This window comes from Glandiceps talaboti, chromosome 23 (genome assembly GCF_964340395.1).
Source record: "Glandiceps talaboti chromosome 23, keGlaTala1.1, whole genome shotgun sequence".
In the NCBI taxonomy this organism is placed as follows: domain Eukaryota; kingdom Metazoa; phylum Hemichordata; class Enteropneusta; family Spengelidae; genus Glandiceps; species Glandiceps talaboti.
Window position 1 is genome coordinate 8,842,061 of NC_135571.1, and position 24,248 is coordinate 8,866,308.

General features: G+C 34.2%; 1 protein-coding gene and 1 long non-coding RNA gene across 2 annotated transcripts; both read right to left on the reverse strand.

Moving 5' to 3' along the window:
• Positions 1 to 8,312: 8,312 nt before the first annotated feature.
• On the reverse strand, positions 8,313 to 9,810 carry LOC144452597 (uncharacterized). Its single transcript, XR_013482358.1, has 3 exons — positions 9,756 to 9,810; positions 8,997 to 9,136; positions 8,313 to 8,589 (listed from the first exon to the last, which is right to left on the reverse strand). It is a non-coding gene; the product is annotated as an uncharacterized LOC144452597 (long non-coding RNA).
• A 1,322-nt stretch (positions 9,811 to 11,132) lies between these two features.
• LOC144452882 (stabilizer of axonemal microtubules 4-like) lies at positions 11,133 to 23,921 on the reverse strand. The gene is made up of 12 exons (XM_078144081.1): positions 23,792 to 23,921; positions 21,577 to 21,820; positions 21,093 to 21,246; positions 20,013 to 20,144; positions 18,349 to 18,409; positions 17,076 to 17,188; positions 16,565 to 16,636; positions 15,974 to 16,075; positions 15,015 to 15,203; positions 14,463 to 14,551; positions 13,995 to 14,159; positions 11,133 to 13,137 (listed from the first exon to the last, which is right to left on the reverse strand). Exons 2-12 carry the CDS (start codon positions 21,807 to 21,809, stop codon positions 13,047 to 13,049), a joined length of 1,401 nt encoding a protein of 466 aa, XP_078000207.1. The 5' UTR covers positions 21,810 to 21,820; positions 23,792 to 23,921; the 3' UTR covers positions 11,133 to 13,046.
• Between the last annotated feature and the right edge of the window lie 327 nt (positions 23,922 to 24,248).

Consider the following 24,248-nt stretch of genomic DNA (forward strand, 5'->3'; position numbering starts at 1 on the left):
ATGTATGTATGTATGTATGTATGTATGTATGTATGTATGTATGTATGTATGTATGTATGTACTGAGTGCATACTAGTGCATAGAAACATACAGAAAGTCGGGCAGACATGTGGTCAATAAATAGAGAGTAATTGGATATGTCCAGTATATTTGTGTTACTATATGGGTATCGTATGCAGCCGAGTATTAATACAGGTGTAAGTAATTGGAATTTCCTGTTTCAGATTCGTAAATTAGACCTGGAGTTGTAGCTTCCTTGCGCCCCATATTAGTTGATAGACAAATGCATCATAAATTTGCAAATTATTTTACGAGAAGTTCAGAAAGAGGTATTAGACTGTTGCTCTATATGGTATTAGTAGATAATGTGTTTTGTACTTGCAGACAAAGTCTGGGAGACGGAAGTAGACAGGCTACTGCACGAGTTGGATGTCATGTTTCGAATACAACCACATCGCAATGTTATCAAATTATTTGGTTGCATAACCGTTGCTGGATCACGTATGTACAAGGCATTTTACTCTGGGATCTCTTCTATGTGTTTTTATTATGACCCCCCCCCCCCGACAATTATTAAGAACCTGGCACTGGCCCAGTTCTAGTTCTGTCTTTGCCGAGTGTATGCCAAGACCTATGAACTCATGCTCAGCTAATTTTGTTTACGAAAACAAACAAATACAAACAAATAAACAAAACACAAACACATCGATAAAAAACAAAAACAAACACAAATACTGACCATAAAAATAGTCATTACGAAAAAATACAAACAAATAAATAAACAACAAACAAACAAACAAAACACATACAAACAAACAAACAAATAAAGAAACACAAACAAACAAACAGGTATTAACCCCCCCAAAAAAACCCCCAAAAAAACAAAAAAAAAACAGACACAATTGGAGATACTCATCTCCAATTGTGACTATTTTGGAGGGGCCAGTATTTGTTTGCTTGTTTTTGTTTATCTATTTATTTATATACTGTTTATGTTTGACTGTGTATTAATCCTTGTTCCCACATTTAAGTGTCACCAAGCATCATAATGGAGTTTGCAGAACACGGTAACCTGTATGACGTGTTAAGACATCGTGACACCCTTGCATTTGACAATGATCTACCCAACCCAAACACGTATGTCTACACGATGTCAGCTAAATGGCGAGCTGGACTTGACAGACATAAATTAACAACACAGCAGATGACCTTTGCAGAGCACATTGCATGTGGTATGGAACATGTTGCTCGTTCTGGTATCATTCACTGTAAACTGCAAGCAAGTAACGTTTTCGTTGGTGATAATGGTGTTTGCAAGATCGGCAGTTTCTCAATGGCCGTCGTTAAGACTGCTGAACAACACCATAAACATGGCCCACAGGTAACGTTTCCAACAGGATAAATATAACAAAACTGAACGCTATAAGTCACAGTAAACTGAAGATGCAGCTCACACATCGACACCCACCCACACCACCAACACCTATGGTTATAAATAGAAATTATCCAACAGCTTTCATTTCTGTTCACACTATTCAAACATCGACAGCCCAAAACCATTAATTTTGGATTGTTTTAATTTTAGCCTGCAGCTGTACAATATTATGTGTAGTAGACATTGGAGATCGTTTGGGTGTCTGGTCAGAGAGTGTAGAACTCAGAAATGCTATTCTTCGAGGTTTACTTAATTTTTTTCGGTCTAGTGTCTTCAGGGAAGTTTCCCAGGCTATTATTCTGTTCTTCGTACTTGATAATTTTTACGTGTCACAACATCTGTCTTTATTAAGCATCCTGTCACACATACTAAAACTATCTGTAAGTTTTCTAACCTGATATTAGTAATAGAGTGCTACAATACGTTGCTGTTTTACAGATCAGTTTACCTATTCGGTGGACTGCGCCCGAGTCCTTGTCTAATGGAATTGTATCAATGGAGTCTGATGTGTGGTCTTTTGGTGTTGTGTTATGGGAAATTTTCACACTGGGTAAGTTTGATCACAGACAAGAAACCCCCTATCTTGCTGTGCTATCACATTATGCTAATTTGTATTGTTCTTTTAAGCAATGATTCTGAATGATTATTACATTACCTGCTTGCAAATGAGAACACGATCGTTCATTTTACACAAAAGCACGTGATTGCATAGTATCATTTTAACGGAAATTTGTTATTTTTGAAAAACATATGTAATAATAACAGAATCCAATACCATTCTCAATGATTACAATGTTTATAGCAGGTACTCAACCCTATGATGACATGGATGAACAAACTGATATCGAACGATTCCTTCAAAGAGGTGGACGACTTGAAAAACCTCAGCAATGTCCGGAAGAAATGTAAGAAATACATATTTGGTTTATCTTGATATCATTTCTCCACGTCTTCATAAATGAATTGAATTTGCGCAGAAATGTTTTGTGTTTTGTAATCTCTCAACATTTTACGAAAATCCGATCGTCTGTAGGTCATGAATAAACCTGATATTATGGAAAGCCTTCATGTAATGATGCGAAATATACTTATAACACTCCACCTCTTAGGTACATTTAGATGTTTTGACAGATAGATTTGAGGAAATACATACTAACATACCTAGACAATTACTATAATAATGTGAAAATGATATTACATATGCATGAAAAGAGGACAAAAATATTAACATTTTATTTGTAGGTAGATATATGAGGTCATCTTATCCAAATTAAAATTCAATCCGTAAAAGCGCCAGAAAACTCGCCCGATCTCCGCCAAAGACATATGTAAACGTATGGAAAGGCGCGTGTACAGACACACACAGACCGGTATGCATGCATTCGTTGTATTGAGTACAAATCTTTCAAACGTTTACACTTTTAATTTCCCTTAAAGATACAATATCATGCTTGACTGCTGGCAATGGTCACGAGACGATCGCCCAAACTTTGAAGCTTTGGCCCGTCGTATACAAATCAAGAGCACACTAGTCTAGTACTAAGGTAAGTTAAATTTGACGCAATTGAACCCACTGTAGAGTGAACACTTATAGTGGTTTTATCAATTATGCATATGCACCAGTGATTATTTTTACCATGCACTCGCATACAAGTGGAATTTGCAATGCAGTGCAATACCGAAAACATTATTGCATACCTGTATGCAAATGATATGCAAATGAGGACACAATTGTTCATTGTACACGAAAGTGTATGATCACAGTATCATTTAAAATTACGGAAATGTGCTGTTTCGGATAAACACATTATGTAATTCATAACATGTACATATCCTATGCTGCTGTAAAGTTGCAGTGTGGATACTGGGGGGGGGGGCAGTACTTGCACTCGAGCTTGTAGTGTTTTATGCTGCACTTTCGCGAGCATAGCGAGTGAAAGTATGGCCGCTGAGAACACTGCAAGCACTCGTGCAAATATCCCAAGTACGCCACACTTGTACTCGCGTGTCACGTGGTTGTCATATGTTCACATGTGTAAGGATATAATAATCCAATTTTTAAGACATAGGTTTAATAACTCTAAGCTCAAAACTGCGCTAGCTACAATTGGAATGCTTAAAAAAAAATAAAAAAAACTTTGACTTACTTGTTATATTGTAAAACCTGATCAGTATTAAATCACCTGTGAGTAGAAAGAAAAATACATTTATTGTCCATATTGTAAACATGGAATATCGTTTTAAGTCACTTGTGTAAAAAAAAAGTATTTCTGTAGCCCTACGTATACTATAGTGCAATAAAAATGGATATTTGGTCAGCAGAAAATCACCACCCCTGTGCGATCATGATGATAGCTTGTTTGATTTCCTGATATACTTCAATTTCTTACAACTTAAAATTACAAACGTGTAGAATAACTACTTCCTCACAGTCTGCTCATTAACCCTGGAATTCTCTACCACAAGGAATAAATGCCGACAGCTTGGACATTTTAATGGTAAAAGCTAAATTCAGTGTTGCCTGACTGAGTGATAAGTATGAGATTCAGTGGATGAATGCACTTTTTGTGAGCATCTTATCATTGTTACAGAGTACATCAATGTCTTTATTCAAATTTGAATTCTTTCAGGGATCGATTGGTTATACATTGGTGGAAACATATCTCTATCCTCGATTCCCTTTGGGGTTCAAGATTCCAGATGTGACTACTAACCAGGTTTAATTGTGATGTAGGAATGCTTCCCATTTATTTTATGTAGCTCCTTAGGGAAGCTTCAATAATTACTGGTGGTTGTGGAGGGGCGGGGGTGGGGTGGGTGGGCAGGATGAACTCAAGCGGGTGTGTTGCATAAAATGTGACCTTCCGACAAATTCCAATTTTACTGCTTTATGTCAAATTATTTCAACAGCATGGGTTACTTATAAAATACGGTAAGATATGATAGGAGACCCGAGACTGACACTTGTATGAGGACTACGCAGACCTTGTATCAAACCATTTTTTCCAATCCACTGAACCCAAACCTGGCATTTACATATAACTTATAACGTCAAATAAAGCTGTACAAGTACGTGAAGTGTTTTTGAAACTGTTTTTCTTAGGTATAATGACTTATTTAATCGTAATATCATACATCCTGCACAGTATTGAACTACCTGTGTAAACGTATACTGAAGTGATACACATAGTATGGTGCAATATATTCAATCACATTGATTGTTGGGTCCGCACCCAAAAATCATTGCCCCAATGAATAACGATTTGAACTTATTACTATACTATGTATAGATAAACATATGTACAATATCTAATTATTGGTATTTTACAAATTTTCAGTGAATCTATGTTATGTGATTAAAATATATATAACATAACATACACAGATATATATATATATATATATATATATATATATATATATATATATATATATATATATATATATATATATATATATATATATATAACTTGGTGAGTATCAATATATATATATATATATATATATATATATATATATATATATATATATATATATATATATATATATATTGAATAACTTTATATTTAACTTTATATTTATCTTATATTCAAAAAGACAAACTTGTGAAACTTTATTTCTTTTTAAGCACTTTGTATATGCCTGTTTCCTCTCTAAAGAGATGATTTTACAGATTGCCAATTTTAAGGCAAATAAATGTCGACACTTCACTGTCGAGTCAATAAATTGTAAAAGGCTAACAAATTTGGTCTTCAGCAGAGTTGTTTGATAGTACAAATTTAATAGCCAAACATGTAAACTCCAAAGGAGATGGTTATGTCTTTTATTGATGTTACATGACAAGTAAAACATATATCACACAAAGTGTGGCTGTTATCGAACGATTGACATAAAATAAGGACTGTGACCGGAAGTATTTTGCCGCAATTGGTCACGATTTAGACATTTATGTTCTCAGAAAAATGGCATTCGCAAACCAGAGCTGCTATTTCTTCCGAGGAATCAATATCACAAAGTAAACCAATGGTTGTATCCATGTGCTCATATTTATGATAATTCCCTGACAAAGAAGAACTGTATATACAGTAAGTCTAATACAGTACTTTAACAATACAGTATACAGTTGAGAGTTCTTTTATTTACCGGAGTTCCACCGTGGGTATGGCAATGGTCAAAGTGACACGATGGAAAACTAATAGAAATATACCACAAGTGAAGTTTAAATCTATTATAACAGATTTAAACTTCACTTGTGGTATTTCATTGTTAACTGTATTTAAAAAACGCGAAAGGAATATTATTTGAAAACCTAATGACATTTCGACATGAGAGACAGTGTGGAAGCATCGATGCCATACTCTGGAGTACAAATACTTGGACTGGGGCACGACAGTCAGACCACAGGAGCTGGCTAAATTCACCGATAGAGGGTGCGAGTCGAGTGCGCGAAGCACGAGTCCACTGTAGTTCACTGTCCCGTGAGTCAGTACTGGTATCGTACGCGATAACCTCAAGCTTATACGTACGACTTATCGAGTTCTCCTGATTCTGCCAAAATACCAACTAACGTGTAACCAACGAAAGCTCATGACAGTAATTTCAATCTCAATACTTTCTTATAATTGCTAACATTGCGTAGCTAAAAGTTTTGCTTTGCTATGGGAGAGTTATTCGATCTGCCCTTGCAAGGTTAACGTTGACACAACCGTGACTACCAGCTCAGTTCGTTGTAGTCTGAGCTACCAGTAATACCTATATCATAATATCAGTTGCACTAATAACTAGAAGTAGTTTCGCAACATGTATTTAAAAAGTTCTAATTACAAATATGTCACTCTCACTAATTTCTTTCCCTGTTGAAGTGTGATTTTGTCTAGAATACGTCAACTGTTCTAAAATGTCAGGGTCCGTAAATTGAAGTTCACTTGTCCGCCGGGCGAACAGATTGATGTTTTCACTTTTGCGGGGGCAAAGTTTACTTGCCACAGGCGCGTCGGGCAGCGTGAATTTTAAAGGACTGAATCAATTAAATTATTATTACATGTAATGCTATGTCAAAGTCGCATTAGAGTTCAGGTGCCGAAATTTGCTAGACGCCCATTACATTTAATGATTTAAATTCAAGCTGCACTTTTCGAGAAACATTGAAATTTGCGTAAAATGACCTACTAGTAATAGCTGTAACGATAAAAACATCAATACCCAGCCGTCTGGAATTAGCGTCTCGATAAAAAGCCGCCACTCTGGATCCGCCTGTGGTTTATGGACCATGATTTGATACGCGTCGACATACTGCTGTGGTCAGCGTAACTTACCGTGTAAATGACACAACGCGCGCTGAAGTTGTACGTTGATATGTCAAATGTACGTACTATTCCTGAACGGTTTCTCGTTTTTTCTTGTATTTTTGAGTACAAGAAATTAAAAAAAATAACAAAGCGAAATTTTGGCAATCAGCCGTCCTGGCAGACTCAAAAGGCAAAATCGAGTCATAACAAACTTACAATGTTACTCAAAATATCACTTTTTTGATTCCGTAAACAGAAATATTTTTTCAAAAATATATTAGCCATTTCTTATTTGATGACTGAGTTGACTAGTAGATTATAGAAAGAGGTATACTTACCAATTTCAGTAATAAGAACAGATAGTTTGTGGACAGGACAGTTGACCCTTCAAACTGTGTACATGTACGTGTGTCGTCTGCTACAGCTGCAGCTGGGGATTTTCCCTTTGACCCTTAACCCCGCGCAATGCGTATAGGGAACGCCAACATGTCGTGCGGCTGCACTATATCATTGTATACGTATATACTGTATGTTACAGGAGCTAGTGAAGCGCTTTTTATAGTGGAAGTGCTTTGGAAATGGGCAGTTTTTAGTGCATAGGTCCTGTTGTTTTCGTTTTATGTGTTCTTAGTGTAGTTGTTGATAAGAAATAGTGTAGGCTAGGCTTTTCACATGTCCGTTATTTTGAAATCATAATAGTTTTTCATATGTACATATCATGTACTGTTGTTCTTGAGGTTTCACATGTCACGCCTGTAAGCTTAGTGTTCGTGATATTAGAACTACGTAGATGTTTTACAAGTCATGTAATCGATCGATCAATCAATCAATCAATTAATCAATCAATCAACCAACCAACCAATCAATCAATCAATCAATCAGTCAGTCAGTCAATCAATCAATCAATCAATCAATCAGTCAGTCAGTCAGTCAGTCAGTCAGTCAGTCAGTCAGTCAGCCAATCTTTATTTTCGCTACACACACTAACAGAGAGAGTGGTGTATTCTTGAATACTGGAACTTCGTGGATGAACTTATAGTCCAAGATGGAGTCTTATACAAAGGCATGAAAGTAATCTATAGATGCGACCTCAAATTATTGCAAGAGTACACTCCATTCATCTAGGTCCAGACGCATGGCATTGTGTATGCAGAACACGAGTGGAGATGTATTGTTCTGGCCTGAGCTATGATTGGAGAAACTGGTAGAAATCTTGAAAAACAAAATGTAATATACAACCCTCACAGTTGATCAAAACGTGAACAAGCAACTTGCTGCATGGAGCTACTGGCCGGTCGGCACATAGTGTGTTAAAACAAGATTAAGACACAGACTCTCCACCAATGATCAAGATAATTTTGTTTCATTATTGACTGTTTCTTTTTGTGAGATAGTGGAAAAAAGTAGAAGACTATTAAAATTACAATTCTTAAACAATATAACTCTGTCAGAGCTGTGTTCCTTACATGAAAATAATAAATGAATACGTAGTAGTATTCTTGATGAGAAATGATGTAATTGTTCAAGACTTAGTTCACTTGTCGAGGAGTGTTCTTCTTCATAGGAATAATGTTAATAAGAGACAGCAAACTGGACTAATATAAAAGGATTTCTTCTGGACACTTTAAATTTCACGCAATCCTATAAGCTTATTATAATAGCAAATTACGAATTTTAGTGAGAAATAGTTGTATAATAATAATAATAATAATCAGGAGTAATATTAGATAGGCCAAATGTATATTAATCTTCAGAGACTCTCTTCTTCAAAGTTGACGACCTTAGACCTATCGATCCTTTATGTCTGTTCATTGAAACGTCGACGAGTTTCCCGTTCAAAGCGTCTAGAATCCATCGTTTCCTTACCTAGGAGAGATTGAAGGCTACATTTTAGACTTCAATAATGATAGGTAACATAAGGATTTTGACAACAATATACGTTCCTCGTGAAATAGTGAGAAAAAATGTTGTAAGATACTTCGTACTCCAACTTTACTGTCATTTTGAATTTATTACAGTACTTTTCAAGTTGATTTTAAGGAGTTTTTTAAATTCTTTTAAGATGTTTTCAAGTTGAAATTAGGTAACCGTGCTCCAGTAAAGACAGATGCAAAACTATTCTAGATTCATAATAGTTTATACTACTTCTATCTCTTCCAACCCCTGAATAGAAGACAAACTATTTTAGTAGTTAGGTCTATAAAGTAAAATACTGTGGTCTGGAAATTAATAAGAGGTTCTGTATAATGCAAACGCATGAATAAAATTCTTACGGAATGGATTCTCTGCTTTGATGAGAGATTCTCTCTTTCCTGTACTGAAGCGAAATGCCTCCGTTGTGTCGATGCACATCGTTGTTATCAATGCAAATGTGATAACTAACAAACCGACAACCCAGGATTTCTTCATTTCTCTAGAAAAAAAAGAATTAATTGAATTACAATTTCGCAAGGTTTGAAATACTTGACCATTGGGTTAATCCACCACATGGAAAATGTACATGACACTTACGTGGACAGTCAGTTTGTATTTAGAGATCCATCCCACTGCATGTGACAGTAAGAAAGTAACATGTTCGAATTCTGTTTATGAGAGAGAGAGAGAGAGAGAGAGAGAGAGAGAGAGAGAGAGAGAGAGAGAGAGAGAGAGAGAGAGAGAGAGCGAGAGAGAGAGAGAGAGAGAGAGAGAGAGAGAGAGAGAGAGAGAGAGAGAGAGAGAGAGAGAGACGTTGGCACTATGGGATAGACTAATGGAAAGACAGACATGGAGGGGGAGAGGCAGATACTTAAAAGAGAAAGACATGCAGATGGACGAACGAACGAACGAACGAACGGAAAGGCGTATACGGAAGGACATATATATATATATATATATATATATATTATTAGTTATGTATACCACTCTACATATATATGTATTGAGCACTGTTTACTCCAGCACATATACATTTTACATATACAGACTATATATACACCTGTAAGTGTTAGATAAATGACGTGTACATGGAATGAATGCATTAAGTTCTACCTTACCTTGTGTATGTTTCCTATGCTCTGCGATCAGAAAGTGATGATTTCATCTATTCCACGTCCTTTTATGAGCAACAACTAACGTGTACTTAGCTTTAATAAGTTATATCAATTGCAAGACAATTTCCGCCTTGAAGAACAGAATTGACAGGAATTTAATTGCTGTCAATAATTGCGTGTCGGTTAATAAATGTTGGTTATGTTGATTTAGAATAACGAATTCTTTGATCCTACAGTAACTGGTATTACAAATGTCAGTATTCATTACCATTGTGTTTATTTATTAATAAGACAGGCATCCAATTAATATCAATTATATACTACTACATAACTTAACCTTGACCTTGTACCCACCTTCCAATTGTGCACGTTTCTAAAGATTGACTTTCTGTATATTTGAACACATTAAAGGGGCATGGGGCCAGATGTTAAAATTTTCAAAACTTTTATTTTGTGTTTCCTAATTATGAAGAACGGGAACGCCAAGCTAATTCCAATTTCAGTTAGTTATTGGAAAATAAATTCTATAAGGTCTTAAGTGTACAGTAAGGGGTGTTGTTGCATTAATAACTCCTGCATGAACGACATTTATTTATTTATGAAAGAATTTTGGTACGTTTATAATAGCAAAATGACTCAGCCTTACCATGTAGAAACCAGGTTAAATTATTGAGTGACGGTTATACGTCGTTAAACTGGCGTTGTGAGTAATGCAATACCCTTTTGATAAGAACTTGTGAAGCAGCAGAAGTCTAGTCGACGAATGATATTACATTTTGTATTTTTATTATTTCTAAGTTTAGATAATTATTTGATTTAAAGTCCAGATAATGAAAATTAAATTACTGACATTTAGTAATTGTAAGCCTTGGGTTAAATTAAACATCATAAATCACTGAGTATATTAAGCAATAGATTATTTTACCACGAGAAAATTAAAAAAACCAAACATGTTTGTTTCTTGTAACATGCCTTTAGCTAGAATCTAGTCATTTTGATGTCACTTTACTCCTATCACGCCTGGCATTTCTCTAGTGGCCGTTTACTCTTCTACCTTACCAATCACTTTTTAGAAAACCCCCACAAATAGACTAGTTCGACCATGTTGTTATTCAATGAAGTAATCGAAATTTTACGTAAAGATATAGACCTTCAATGGCAAGGTGAACTTATCAAAATCAACAAAGTTTCAATCCCTCTCTCTCCCTCCCCCCCCCTCTCTCTCTCTCTCTCTCTCTCTCTCTCTCTCTCTCTCTCTCTCTCTCTCTCTCTCTCTCTCTCTCTCTCTCTCTCTCTCTCTCTCTCTCTCATATTCCACATCTAGAAAATGATGATAGTTGAATTTTATACAAAATGAACAATCACACCAGACATTACAGATAAAACATAATATCACAAAATTTATTGTTTATTTTCACACAGATTATTGAAACTGGTGGGTGTTTCCTACAGATAGAAAAATGAAAATAAAAATAATATACACATCATGGCAGCCTACATGTAATACACAGACAATTAATGGTTTTGTCCTTATTCCCATGTTAATACTTCATTTTTTCCTTTCCCGTAAATCACGCCCCAAAAATAGCGAAGGAAGGGACACCACTTACCAATATTAAATAGATGAGAAAGGTAATTATTTTGGATTTTCAATTCATAATCACACTTTACTATTATACTTGATGAAAAGCAATTTGACTAAGTCTGTGTTTGTAATAATTAAAAAAATTAATAGTTGCAAACAAGTTGTTAAAACTGATAATCACTATGAAATGTTCAGTCATGCGTGGGTTGAAATGTTACATAGCATAAATGGTTTAATTATTTGTGTTTGTTTGTGATTATAAGTGAAAAGTCCAAAATAAATACCTATTTCTCATTCATATTACCACCTTGAAACATAAAAGTCTGAAGTTAATTGTGACAAAGGTGTGTTTTACGTATACTGGACGGTTCTCTGATATCAAAACACATAATATAATCATAAAACCCTATGATGCTTGAGTGCAAGCGTGGCATACTTGGGGTATTTACATGAGTGCTTGCAGCGTTCTCTGTGGTTGTAATTTCATGTGTGTAGCAAGTGAAAGTGAAGTAGAAAACACAGCAAACACGAGTGCAAATAGCCCTGAGTACCCCATTCTCGCAAACCAGAGCTGTTATTTCTTCCATGACACTGCAAAATAACGAACGTTATTTGTTGACGGCGCATGTTGGACGGTACCGTAAAAGAGGCCATGGTTTGCGACAATGTGAGTACCCACACTTGTATCCACACAACATTGGGTTTTGTTATTATTGCATATGTTAATCGGAAGCAGCAAATTTCTATGGTTTTCATAGTGAAGTCACACAATTTTAAATGCAAGGGAATGAGCAGGCCATCGTTTGCATATCATTTGCATACAGGTATGCAATAATGTTTTTGGTATTGCACTGTCAGTGCAAATGCCACTAGAATGAGCACAAAATTTTAACATGTAACACCAACGCACGGTCAACAACCAACAACCATTTGTCTGAGTAATGTGTGCCAAACTCTTGATGCGTACAAAATACATGGCGTTGTGTAGGACAGCGTGTAATACATCTTGGAACAAACAATAGGTCCATTATAACAATGGTGAATGCATTTGCAACAGTGTCACGTTATCTTAAAAATGGTCAACTAAATTATGGATTACACATTATTTGCATTTCAGAACTTATACTTCATGGAATTTTTGGATAATTTTTAATGTTTGACCCTTGACCCTCAAACAAACATAACTATAGTACATCACTAGGGGGCGCAATTTATCAAAAAAGGTGTATTACAAAGTCAGCAGCACAACAGTAGCACAGCATATGTAAAATACTTGACCATAAACACACAAATTTACAATACATGAAAAGTATATCTTTCAATCAATATTATACATCGTGGAATTGAAGAACTTAATTTATTTAAAGCGTTTCAGAACGTTTTTAAAAATAAAAACTGAACTGTGAGAAACATAACATCTGAGCAATTTTTTGTATTTATGCAAGGAATGTATCTGTTTGACACAAAATGTGCTGTAAACATATTGATAAACTGGACGGAATTTAAATAATAATAAATTTTTATCAATATATACGACTCCTAGAGTAATTGCATACATAATCTGTTTTAGGATCTATTCAATCATTATACATGGACATAGTTCACAATTTTGGAACATGATAGCATAGGCAATGTGATCAAGTTACTTCTCTTGGTAAATGTTGTCTTTTCTCTCTCTCAGCTCCTTTTCGTGATAACTGATCTGTTTCCTAGGCAACAGTCACAGAACGGCTAAATGTAACATGTTTCTTGTTATCGTGTGTGTGGTCGTCATGGAAGGTGTCTGTTGCTTTTATACTCCTAAAAAACAAAGAACAAAGATACAAATTTATTATGATGTTGTATTACTGAACTCTCATGAATATAGCATTCTAATTTCAATTGATGCAATCTTCTTGTCATATTCCTTGTTAAAGGAGAACGCCATGCCAGGAAATAAAGGTAGTTTCAAAAACTTCGGTTCTGGAATCATTTCATGATTTTTCACATCACATAAATTTTGCTCAATTGTCAAGAAACACCAAATTGAATTGTTCTTGCAGTGTTACACTAGCTGTTGTTTCATGTGTTTTAGCATATTAAAGTACATGTATTAGATGAACTATGAATATTCACGACTCCTGAGTGCTTATTACCTTCAGATAAATAGACCAAACATAAGGCTGATTACATCAGCTTTATTTCGTTATGCTTAATGACCAAGAGAAGTCCTTTTCATCAACTCTGCATCATGCAACCTCTATATGTTACTGAATCTAAGTAAGGTTAATAATTAGCAAATCTGGCTTAGAGGAGGCTGCACACTGGGGCAAGGCATTATGGGAAATAAACAATGTTAGGAGCTTCTTTTTTGTTCTCACAGCTGTCCTCAGGATTGTGTGACCATTTAGTTCAAGAGATGTGAAGCTGCTAACTTTGTTTAATTGTATATTCACCTCTTGCACTATTAAAAACTTAAAGCAATTATACCATGGTTTCTCGGGAGATGTTTGTGTATTTTTGTAAATATTAACCGATTTGATTTTGAGATTTGAAATATTTTGTGAATTAATGAAAATGAATTTGAAGTAAAATAACTCAAAATTGCCAAACATTTTTGCTTCTTTTGAAATAAAAAGCAATAATGAGAATTGAATTTCAATCATATCTCTGCTTACCTTGCTACGTATGGATGTAGATTTCTAAGTTCAGCTGTTGAATCAAGTTCTGGACCGTAAGAATGTACATTAGTGCTGCGTGTGAATCCGTCAGGTAACTGATCATGGACTGTCCCAAAAGTTCGTCCAGCTCTTGCTTTACCCTTGGGGTTCATATTCCAGTACCTAGGAATTAAAAAGAGGTGAACAATGTATTTACATTTTTGTTTTAACTTTTGAAAATATATATAATTTTGTAAAGTAGTATTACTCAGACACATGACAATAACCCATTTTAGTACAATGTAGACTTTAAGGTACGTCGTGACGTTTCGCCCTCACCGGCCTCCTCTTAGGGGTTGCCTGATGTTTGAGGGTGCCCCGTCATGGCGTACCTTACAGACTGAGTACAATGCTGATGAGACAAAGATTTGGGATTCATTTCCAAGAAATTGAATGACTCTGTGAGTAGAAATTTTGTAGATTTACCTTGTGTCATAGTGTGTTAGCCACCTCTTAGGATCATCAATTCCATAGGATGAGTCTTTGTCTTGGTTACTACTATAACCACTTGTCTCCTACAAGATAACAAACACAAGAAATATATAAAATATAAATAAAGTCTCAAAAATTTCCAAAAAGGTGCCAAAGAATGACATAGTTCTGAGAGCTAATATGAGGATGGCCACGAAAGAAAAACGTTTTATAAAACAATTTAATGTAGAGACCACCTTATTCAGTTGGAAATGCACAAAAATATTTCTTTATTTTGGACAGAATTAGGCAGTCAATGTAATGTTTGAATTAGATAAAGTAAACCAAATTGCCAAAAAATCATGAATGTTTTCAAAATAACATGGAATGACATGCATTTTACTTGCGAGAGCAAATACCAATGCGTAGATGAAAGAAACAAATTGCAGTTTGATTGTCAAAATAAAGACAACTGTTCTTCATCATGATACGTGGATTACTGTCAAATATTAAACAAAAAAACCAAAAGCATGATGTCATTTTTGGATAGAGGGTAACCTGATGTACCTTGAGTCCAATTGCAGTTTTGGCAAGTCTGTCTGTTTCACTGGGTGAAGGTCTTTGTTGTCCTTGGAATGCTTTCATTGCTATTGATGAGTGGTTATCTGGGTTAGTCATATTCAAGTACTCTGTGGGATCATTCTGTTTTATTTGACCTCGGGCTGCTTCAGGAACATCATGTAATTTTGTGTAGGCCTGAAAAGAAAAGAGAATATAAATTTTAAGGAATTTCATTTCACCTTTGCATAAAATGCAGTGTGATGAAAAAATAGAATATAAATTTTAAAGAATTTCATTTCACATTTGCATAAAAATACAGTGATTTATCCTCCAAATACAATTCTACATATTTATGAAAATATGAATTAAATACAAGAATTTCAAACTCTACTACTAAACCAGAAAGACTATAGTTTCATTTAGGTAACACAATATTTTTTACGTCTCACACAATGTTTTGTGCTACAAATTAAAAAAAAAATTGCTGTTTGATCATCACCAAAATTAAGATAGTTCAAATTAAGATTGGTCATTACACAAACAAACTACATACATTGATAGTGTGCATGAAATGTTATATGTAAACTTCAATAAGAACAGTTTGTAATACATCTACATGTATTTGATTGTACAGGAGTAAAAGCACAAAGAATAACTATTAGTCACAAGATGATAACATATGTGAACCTGACTGTACAGGGATTGAACTTGATGAAGCCCACAGAACTTACATCATCACTTTGAAGTATGCAAACAGTACACTTCTGTCTACAAATAAGAATTGTGTTTTACTGGCATCAAAAATGCCAAAAGAATTAATGCAAGCCAAATGTGGTAAAAAGTGTCATTTTACTGCCAGGCTTGTTACATGTAAAGTCAGTGTAATCCAATAAATGAGAAAGATTCCATTAAAATATTCTGTAAAAGTGATAACATTATGGTTAGAATATAACAATAACACTTACTTCATGTGGTACTCTATTAACATACAATGGTTTAGCGACTTCACGAGTGAAGCCAGTGTCCTTTGTCGCTCTGTCTGTTACAATTGGAAGACGCTCATCTCCCTGAAATAAAATTAAAATATGTCATTGGTGAATGCAAGACAGACAATGACACTCATCTGGTTAATGATCTACATGTGTATTGAAGTATTCATTACATTGTTTGTACTCAAAACAAAAGTATAATCAAAGTTTTATTGATATTTTGTTTTAGTTACGGTTCATCATCTGCCTTATCTGTGAACTTCATAACTAGAAGTGTTTAGTGATGCAGAATAGTTGAGCCAATTTAATATTTCTTGAATTATTGGTGAATTCTCAAAGTTGTAAATATACTAATAAAATACCCCACCACACATCACTTTCACCGTACTTGACTTCATGTCTAAATATATTTACAACACCATTTTGTTTTTGCTAATTTCTTTTTCTGAAGGACAATCCTTTATACTACAATTTTGTTTATTGAAAAATATTCCACACACAGAAAAACAACAATTTGACTGAAGGTTTTGATGAAATATTTATAAAAAGTACTATTTGTGTACGTACATGTGAATATTCAGATGGTAAATAGTGTGTTTTCATTATACTTCTACCAGTAGGTCTGTCTGTGAACCAACCCTAAAAAGTTACAAAAAAAAGACAAATGAATAAATAAACATGAATGTATTAGATTATGGCAATGATATAACTCATGCCAAATACAACTGTTGAATGATACAGTTAGGGAGTAGAAATATACAGCCTAGAGACTTGGCTGTGTGACTTGAAGTACTGGCTTGACTGGCAAATAACATTTTCAAGTCAGATATCAAAGTCTCTGGGCTAGGAGAAATATAGCTGCCTTACAGTTACAATAATTTTGCTTCCCATAGGACTATATTGCATAACAGAAAGTAATGTTTTGGGGTTTTTTTACGCAATGAAAAATTACTGAGATAGTAATCCTTCAGGCCACGAGTATTTTCAGACTGAACAAAGAAAAATATTGGCAAATATCATCTAATTATAGTTACTCAAGACCTCATCCTCTCACTTTCGACTCATTCATTATACTTACTGGTTTGTCAAGTTTATGAGGTGAACCAGGATGGAATGTAATTGGTTCAATATTATAGGCATGAGTGAATCCAGTATCTTCATTCCCTCCAACAGATTTATGTTGAACATTCACTGTCAAATAAAACATTTATAATTCAATTATCGTCTCTATTAAATATTTGTAATATGAAACATCATGTCTACTATTGTAAATATTATTAACAAATAAATATATGATATAGTTAACATGTAAATTGCAAGAGTGTACATATTAGACGGATTGAAACATCATATTCATTTCCTATTTACCATTTCAAAGTAATATTGTATTGTACTGTCCTATTGATTCTCAGAACCATTCATAAACAATGTATTCTCCATCAATATGTTATGGTTATGATTACACACATGTACATGTTCAAAATATCTTTTTTGAATCTTGTCAGCGATTAAACTGCTATTGTATTCATCTTCAGCGTTTTCCCATTTCTGTAATTCATAGTGACAAATAAGCCTGATGGGCTGGGTGATGTATTAACTTTCTGTTCTTTTTATTGGTCATTTGTAACTGTATATTAACAAGTCACTATAATAAATAACTCATACTACTATACTTCATATCGACAAAGAGTGTACAATTTGCTCAAAATGTCAGTTTTTTAAATAAACTATATTTACTACAGGAACTGTTTTAATAAATAATCTCATCAAACAAATTAAAAACACTGCTTACCATGCACTGAGGGTGTAAGTAACACCGTGAAGTAACAACAAACGTGATTTTCAAGTGAGGTGGTTGTGATCACAAACCAACATGCAAGTCAAGTGAATCCGTATATCGTGCAGCAAGGAACAGCAAAGCAATAAACAGGCAACTTTTATCAACATGCATATATAAATTGTGAAATGGCAAAAATCATGCAAGTTAAAAAGCAAACACAGCAAAACATTGTGAATATATGAATATCAATATTAGTCAAAATCACCATAATAAACACACTCACTAGTTGATAAAAATATTTCATCAGATATGGAAAATATCAATTGTAGCATGCATACATTAAACTTTTTAAAGCATAAATTATATTTGTAATTCATCAAAGCATTAGTGTCTTTTTCAAACTTGTTATTTGTGTAAGTTGCATATGCATTCTTTAAATGCAAATTTCTACAGTAACTTTTTTAGTTTATAATTATTTGTAAGTTAAATCGGTTTTAATCGGTTTTGTTAGTAATTAAATCATTTGATATGCAAACCAATAAAACTACATTAACTTTCAAGGATGACTTACGTTTTGCATGTGGAAGGCCTTTGAATCTTTCATGTGTCTCTGTTGACATAAACCTTGGCCCCTGTATTGGAAAAAAAACACATTATAGAGTATGCCAATTGTATACTTGTTAGGGACTATAGTGAACCCCATGATGTCTAAATGACAGTGTGGTGCACTCATGGTATTTGCACAAGTATTTGCAGTGTGAGCTAAACTGTAATGAGTAAAGTAAGTAACGAGTAGCTGAAAACATTGCAAATACTGTGACTATAATGGTCGTCTATTACTTGGGCACAGAGTGGTGGCAATAGGGAACTTGCAACCCAGACTGAGCATGCTCAGATGCAAAGGACTATGGGATTATCTGTGGTTATTGTAATACCTAATCTGGAGCTACTGATAAAATTAACCTCCCACAATGGTCAGGGTAAATATGAATTGATTATTTATGGTTACAAACAATGTATCAACATTGTTTACAATACTAATTGATTAGCATTTATTATCACATTTCCCATGATGCAACATTCAACATGGCGGGTTTGCAAGTTCCCTATTTCGAAACACTAAATAACTGAGTACTAAAATTTTAACCAATACACATAATGTAATATTAAAACTGAGAGCTTTTGACTGCAAACTGTCAGTCTTGTTCACTCTATATCTATAGATGGCATTATTTATGATAACATCATAATAGCAGAATTTCGGTAACACACTGTCATTCATTCTGAAATGTATGTAATAATTTCATTTCTTAGTAACATTTTGTAAAATTTATTCAGTAAAGAATGGGCAGTTTTTCCACCAATCTTATTCAGTGCATGCATACATATGTATTTAGCATTTTTTCATTGCTTGGTGACTGTAATATTGTCTCTGAGTACCTAATACAATGTGTAATATTACACATTCCAACAACAGCATGGAGACACTACACAAATACCATGATTATCATTTCACTATGATATGTAGTCATAGCAACAAATACTACTGGCTTGCATATAGTCAAACCTCCACTATAAATGTGTTCAATGTTTTACAGGACATTGAGTATTCACTATTCATTCCGTATCACTGTAGTCACTTCCCCATTTTCTTAGTATCTAGTCTCTAAAAATGAGACTTCATGTTGGTCTTTCCCATGATTGAAAATACATATTTCTAATCATTTCATATTTAATATAATATTATACATCATCTCCAGCAAAAAAATAGTGAATATAGTAATCACCTAGAGTTTGGCATTTTGTTTGAATAAAAAAATACTTAAAAAAATCAACAACAATAACAAGAACAAAAAAAAAGACATTTTAATTACAATTACTTGCTAATTACTATATTTTGTAATTACATTTGTACATTCTATAATTTATTTCACAGAGTACAAATAAAATAGAAAATGATGTCCTCTTCCCATGGAACACAGTTGAATAGAATATAGTCCTTAATATTACATGCAAACAAAAAAGTATGGCTGTTAAACATATATTGTATTATTTATTACTTTTAAGTCAACATGAATTAAATTTAGAATGAAGTATGTAAATACAAGTATATAAATAAGGAGATTACAAATTTTGATTAATTTTTGCTTACGTCAATATTTGCTTAACTATAAAGAAACTGGTCCCTATACATAATCAATACAAAAATAATATATTGATAATATTTATACTTACATGTCCATGGTTTTCTAGCTCAACTGGGTCTTTGGGTTGTATAGTGTGTAGTCTGGCTTTATGTTTTGGTAAAACACCACTGGCAGTTACCCCTAGTCCATGGTTACGTGTATCTACGTACACTTCTTTAACCTGTTGGACAGAAATTGATTAACAAATAAATTAATAAATATACAAGTTCTAAGAAAAATGGTTGGCATCTTACTTTTCAAGACTCATTATTAATTCATATTTTAAAAGGGGACTAGTATTAAAATGTTACTGATAATGATGTAAAATAAAAAATAACATTGAATTTAATAAAACAACTTTACTTATATTCTTGTTCTATATATTTCAATCAATATTTTTGAAACAGTATGCACAGACGCAATGCAATATGGTCAATGATTCAAGCTGTTTGTCCACACATTTCTACAGAAAAAATGTACCGCATGACAATGTGTATAAAAACGACTCTTTTAAAATGTTAGAATCTTTAAAAACAAAACTTGCAGACAGCAGAGAACGACAGAAACACCTGACAATTCTTGTGAGAAAAGACAGGGTCTTAAATAAAGACATTTTATATAAAAAATGGAATCAAACTTGTGACACTTGCTTCACCAGTAAAAGAGCAAGTCTTCAAAACACTTCCAGACAATATACTAAGTGTTAATTCAGACTGAAGCACTTTGCTTAAAAAAAGTCCTTTGTTTGTATTGTTTGCTGTATATGACCACAACCCATTGTACGTATAGCTTCAGGACCCATTATATTATAACTCGTTTGTACCACCTTAGGGTGGGATTTAGCAAATCTTTTTAAGTTCTTTTAGTATCCCAACATTCAATTTTTACAAAGTTCACCACTCAGTTTATATGCACAATTGATTCTGACAATAAATACCCTTTGGCATAACAAGTTTCATTCAATTCATACTAATTTATGTTAAAGTGGCAAACGTTGAGTTTATATGCATTTGGGCTCAGACCACTATTCTCTATAGTGAGAGGAGGCCGGTGAGGGTGGAACGTCACGACATATCTTACAGTCTATTCCTTTTACTGACTTTTTATTTATGTAAAACTATATACCTACCCCTTTGACTGTTGGTGTAGTGATGGGAACTTGTCGTACAAATCCACTTCCGGGTTGATAAAGATTCCATGGAAGTGGATCTTTGCCATCGGAATCTTGTGCTGGTCTATAGTGTTTAGTTGTTATGGAATGGTAGTTATCACTCACAATTCGTCTGTAATATTAAAATGAAAGCAAAAAAATTAATTTCAATAAGACAAAATGACAAGTAAGTTACAAGAATATCATTGTCGTAAATCACAGCTTCTTGACGACACCCTCCAAGACACACCGGTGGTCACCGTCAAGATGTTTTATAGTTTTTTGTTGCATTAGCTGAAAAATTATACTCTGTCATGCAAGAATGTAGAATATGAAAAGTTTGAAATGAAGCCATACATGTAATTTGAATGTTTATGTTCACTTCAAGAAAATTATGGGCCAGGATATTTTTGTAGATGCCATTTCTTCCCAGAGATTAATTAATACATGTATTCTGACTCACCCCATAGATGGATTGTCCAAGTCATCAAGTCGTTTAGTATAATAAACTCCTGGTCTGAAATTAGACTGATATCCGGTTCCTACATGTTTTCCAAACCTTGGATCATAGTTATCCCAGCCATATTTTGTGGAATATATTGTGGAATAGAATTTCATAAGGTCAGTATCTGGTCCATAACTGGCACTAACATGAGGATTTTTTCTTCCCCACGGGAGACGACTTCCGGATGACATCCTGAAATATTCTATAAAAAAGGCCAAATTAAATTAGATTAATACTGCTAATAATTTAATAATGCCACACTTCCCTAATACTGTGCTCAAGATCCAAGGCTACAATACAATCACTACCCCTGGCACACATCTATAAATTATGGTACAACAGCTTTTTTTATATACCCAATAAACATTTTAAATAATCATGCCTCAATTTTTCGTTTGGTTATATCTCAGACCACTAAACTATATTTTGAAATTATTCTAAACAGCTGAATTCTTCAATTAATACTCATTAAATTGTAAATTTTTGTTTTAAAATCATTGGCACAATCATTATGTTTGCTGGGGTTACTGTATTTTAAATCCAATTTACATGTAAGATAAACTTTTAAAGTTATCAAAAGTTCAAGTACCCCCATTCAACATTGAACTTTATAATTGAGACTGTGTTAATCTAATTTGATGTGACAATCTGGTGATTGACATACTAGATAGCTTGGCATTATCACTACTATACAATTGTAATCTATCTGTAAACACATGTCTAGTGGCTACAAGTGGTCAGGTTTTATGAATAGTGATGACAACAATCCATGTTTTTGGTAAAGGGACCCTGGTAGCCTGTTCATACACTGCGATCTGTGTTTTTGCATAGACCGAACGCCGCAAAATCACAGATCGCGATGTAAACAGGCTAGTAACCCTGGTAACAGAGGGATGAAATCTTGTAAAACTTGTCCATGTTCCACTGATAGCTAGCAGTAGTACCACAGTCGCTTGTAAACTGTTATTCCTTTCCTAAATGGTTTTATTCTTGTCTATGACGGTCCTAATACAGAACAATGACGTTATTATAGGGATTGGCGATATTCTTATAAAATCGGTAGCGATGTCATTTCCACAGTCACACAGTGACGCAATAACGATGGAATAAAGGTAAATACAGGAAAACCAGCCTATCTAACATCAGATTTTAATCAGATTGAGTAGTAACATAATTTGGTGTGGAAAACAGTAAAATTCCTTGGGAACGCCAGCAGATTTTATCTTTTTAAAATGTTAGCATGTACATGTTAATTCCCTTCTGAAATAAAAACACGCTATCATACATAGATATATATATACACGATGTACGCGATGATGGTTGACACCGATCAATACAAGCGCGTTGGTGAATGCGGTGACTGAAGCCATACAAATTCACAATGAGTGCGGTGAAAGCACTTTGAGTGGAGTGGAGTGGTTAAAGCAACTTGTTGTACAAGTGCCCTTCAGGCTTCATTCACAATATTTATTTCATAAAATCCTCGTTTGCTGGTGTTGTTGGTTTACATAATGTGTATTCTTTTTTAAAACATTAAGTTTGCTTATAAGTTATATCAACCATCTCGTGTTCATGTTTTTGGAAGTTTTGGACTTATATTCAAATTCTTGTCTAGTTAGTGTTTGTTCTTTTATACCGTGTTAATATCGGACTTTAAACTTTGTTCTTGTCTAATACTGTTTCAACACAAATATAATACTATACTTACATAAGGCTTTGGTGGTATGGGCACGTAAAATAAACAAATGTCTGGTAATTTATAGACCGTCGCTCTTATGAATTGCCAAGCCCACCCGTTGTTTATCATAACATTCACAAAATGTGATGCCAGACGCAGCTCGCTAACAGGTGTTTAATAGACTGTGTGTTCTAAACAACTCAAATGTGTTATTCTCTCCACTTTGCATAAAATAACTCCCAAATTTGTCACACGTAGCAGTGGTGGTTGGTTTCTATGCACCAAAATATTCAAGGGGCCCTCATAGAATATATACACAAATATACAGATACTGTGTTTTGCGATCAATCAATTTATGTTTATCGCTGGAGCGGTGGTACGCGTGAACGTGCGAAACCGATCGACAGGCGTTTCCTCAGTTGCAAGATATCGAATACTTGTGTCATTTTTGACACGATCTCCTCATATTTCTACTTCCTTGTGACTATTTCTTACCTTTAAAGATGTAACCGACACCAAGAAATGATGCAGTATGTCCTCAGTTCACAGAAATTACGGAGCGATGGCAGATGTCGGGATTCCGTGAGTGTACCATTCACAGCAATACGTCAGTGTATTATGTTTGTGAAGCGTCCAAAGTTGCATGGCAACCAGTACGCCTGCGCGGCATGGCGTCGAATGTGACGTCACAGTATGTGAACAGCATGGGCGTAGCGTCATCACTTTATGTGTCACGTTATATTTTTAGATATTTACGTCATTTTCTCTTCGCGCACGGACATTCCGCGGATTAATATGACATTTCAAAAAATTAATATTGCAGTTAATTTAAGAAAATAGCCACTGTGTACTCATTATTGTTAATGTTTGATGAGAATACGGTATGATAACAGCACACATATATTCGCATAGCTATTTTAGATGTGTCTAGATGACGCACTATTTTCTTTAC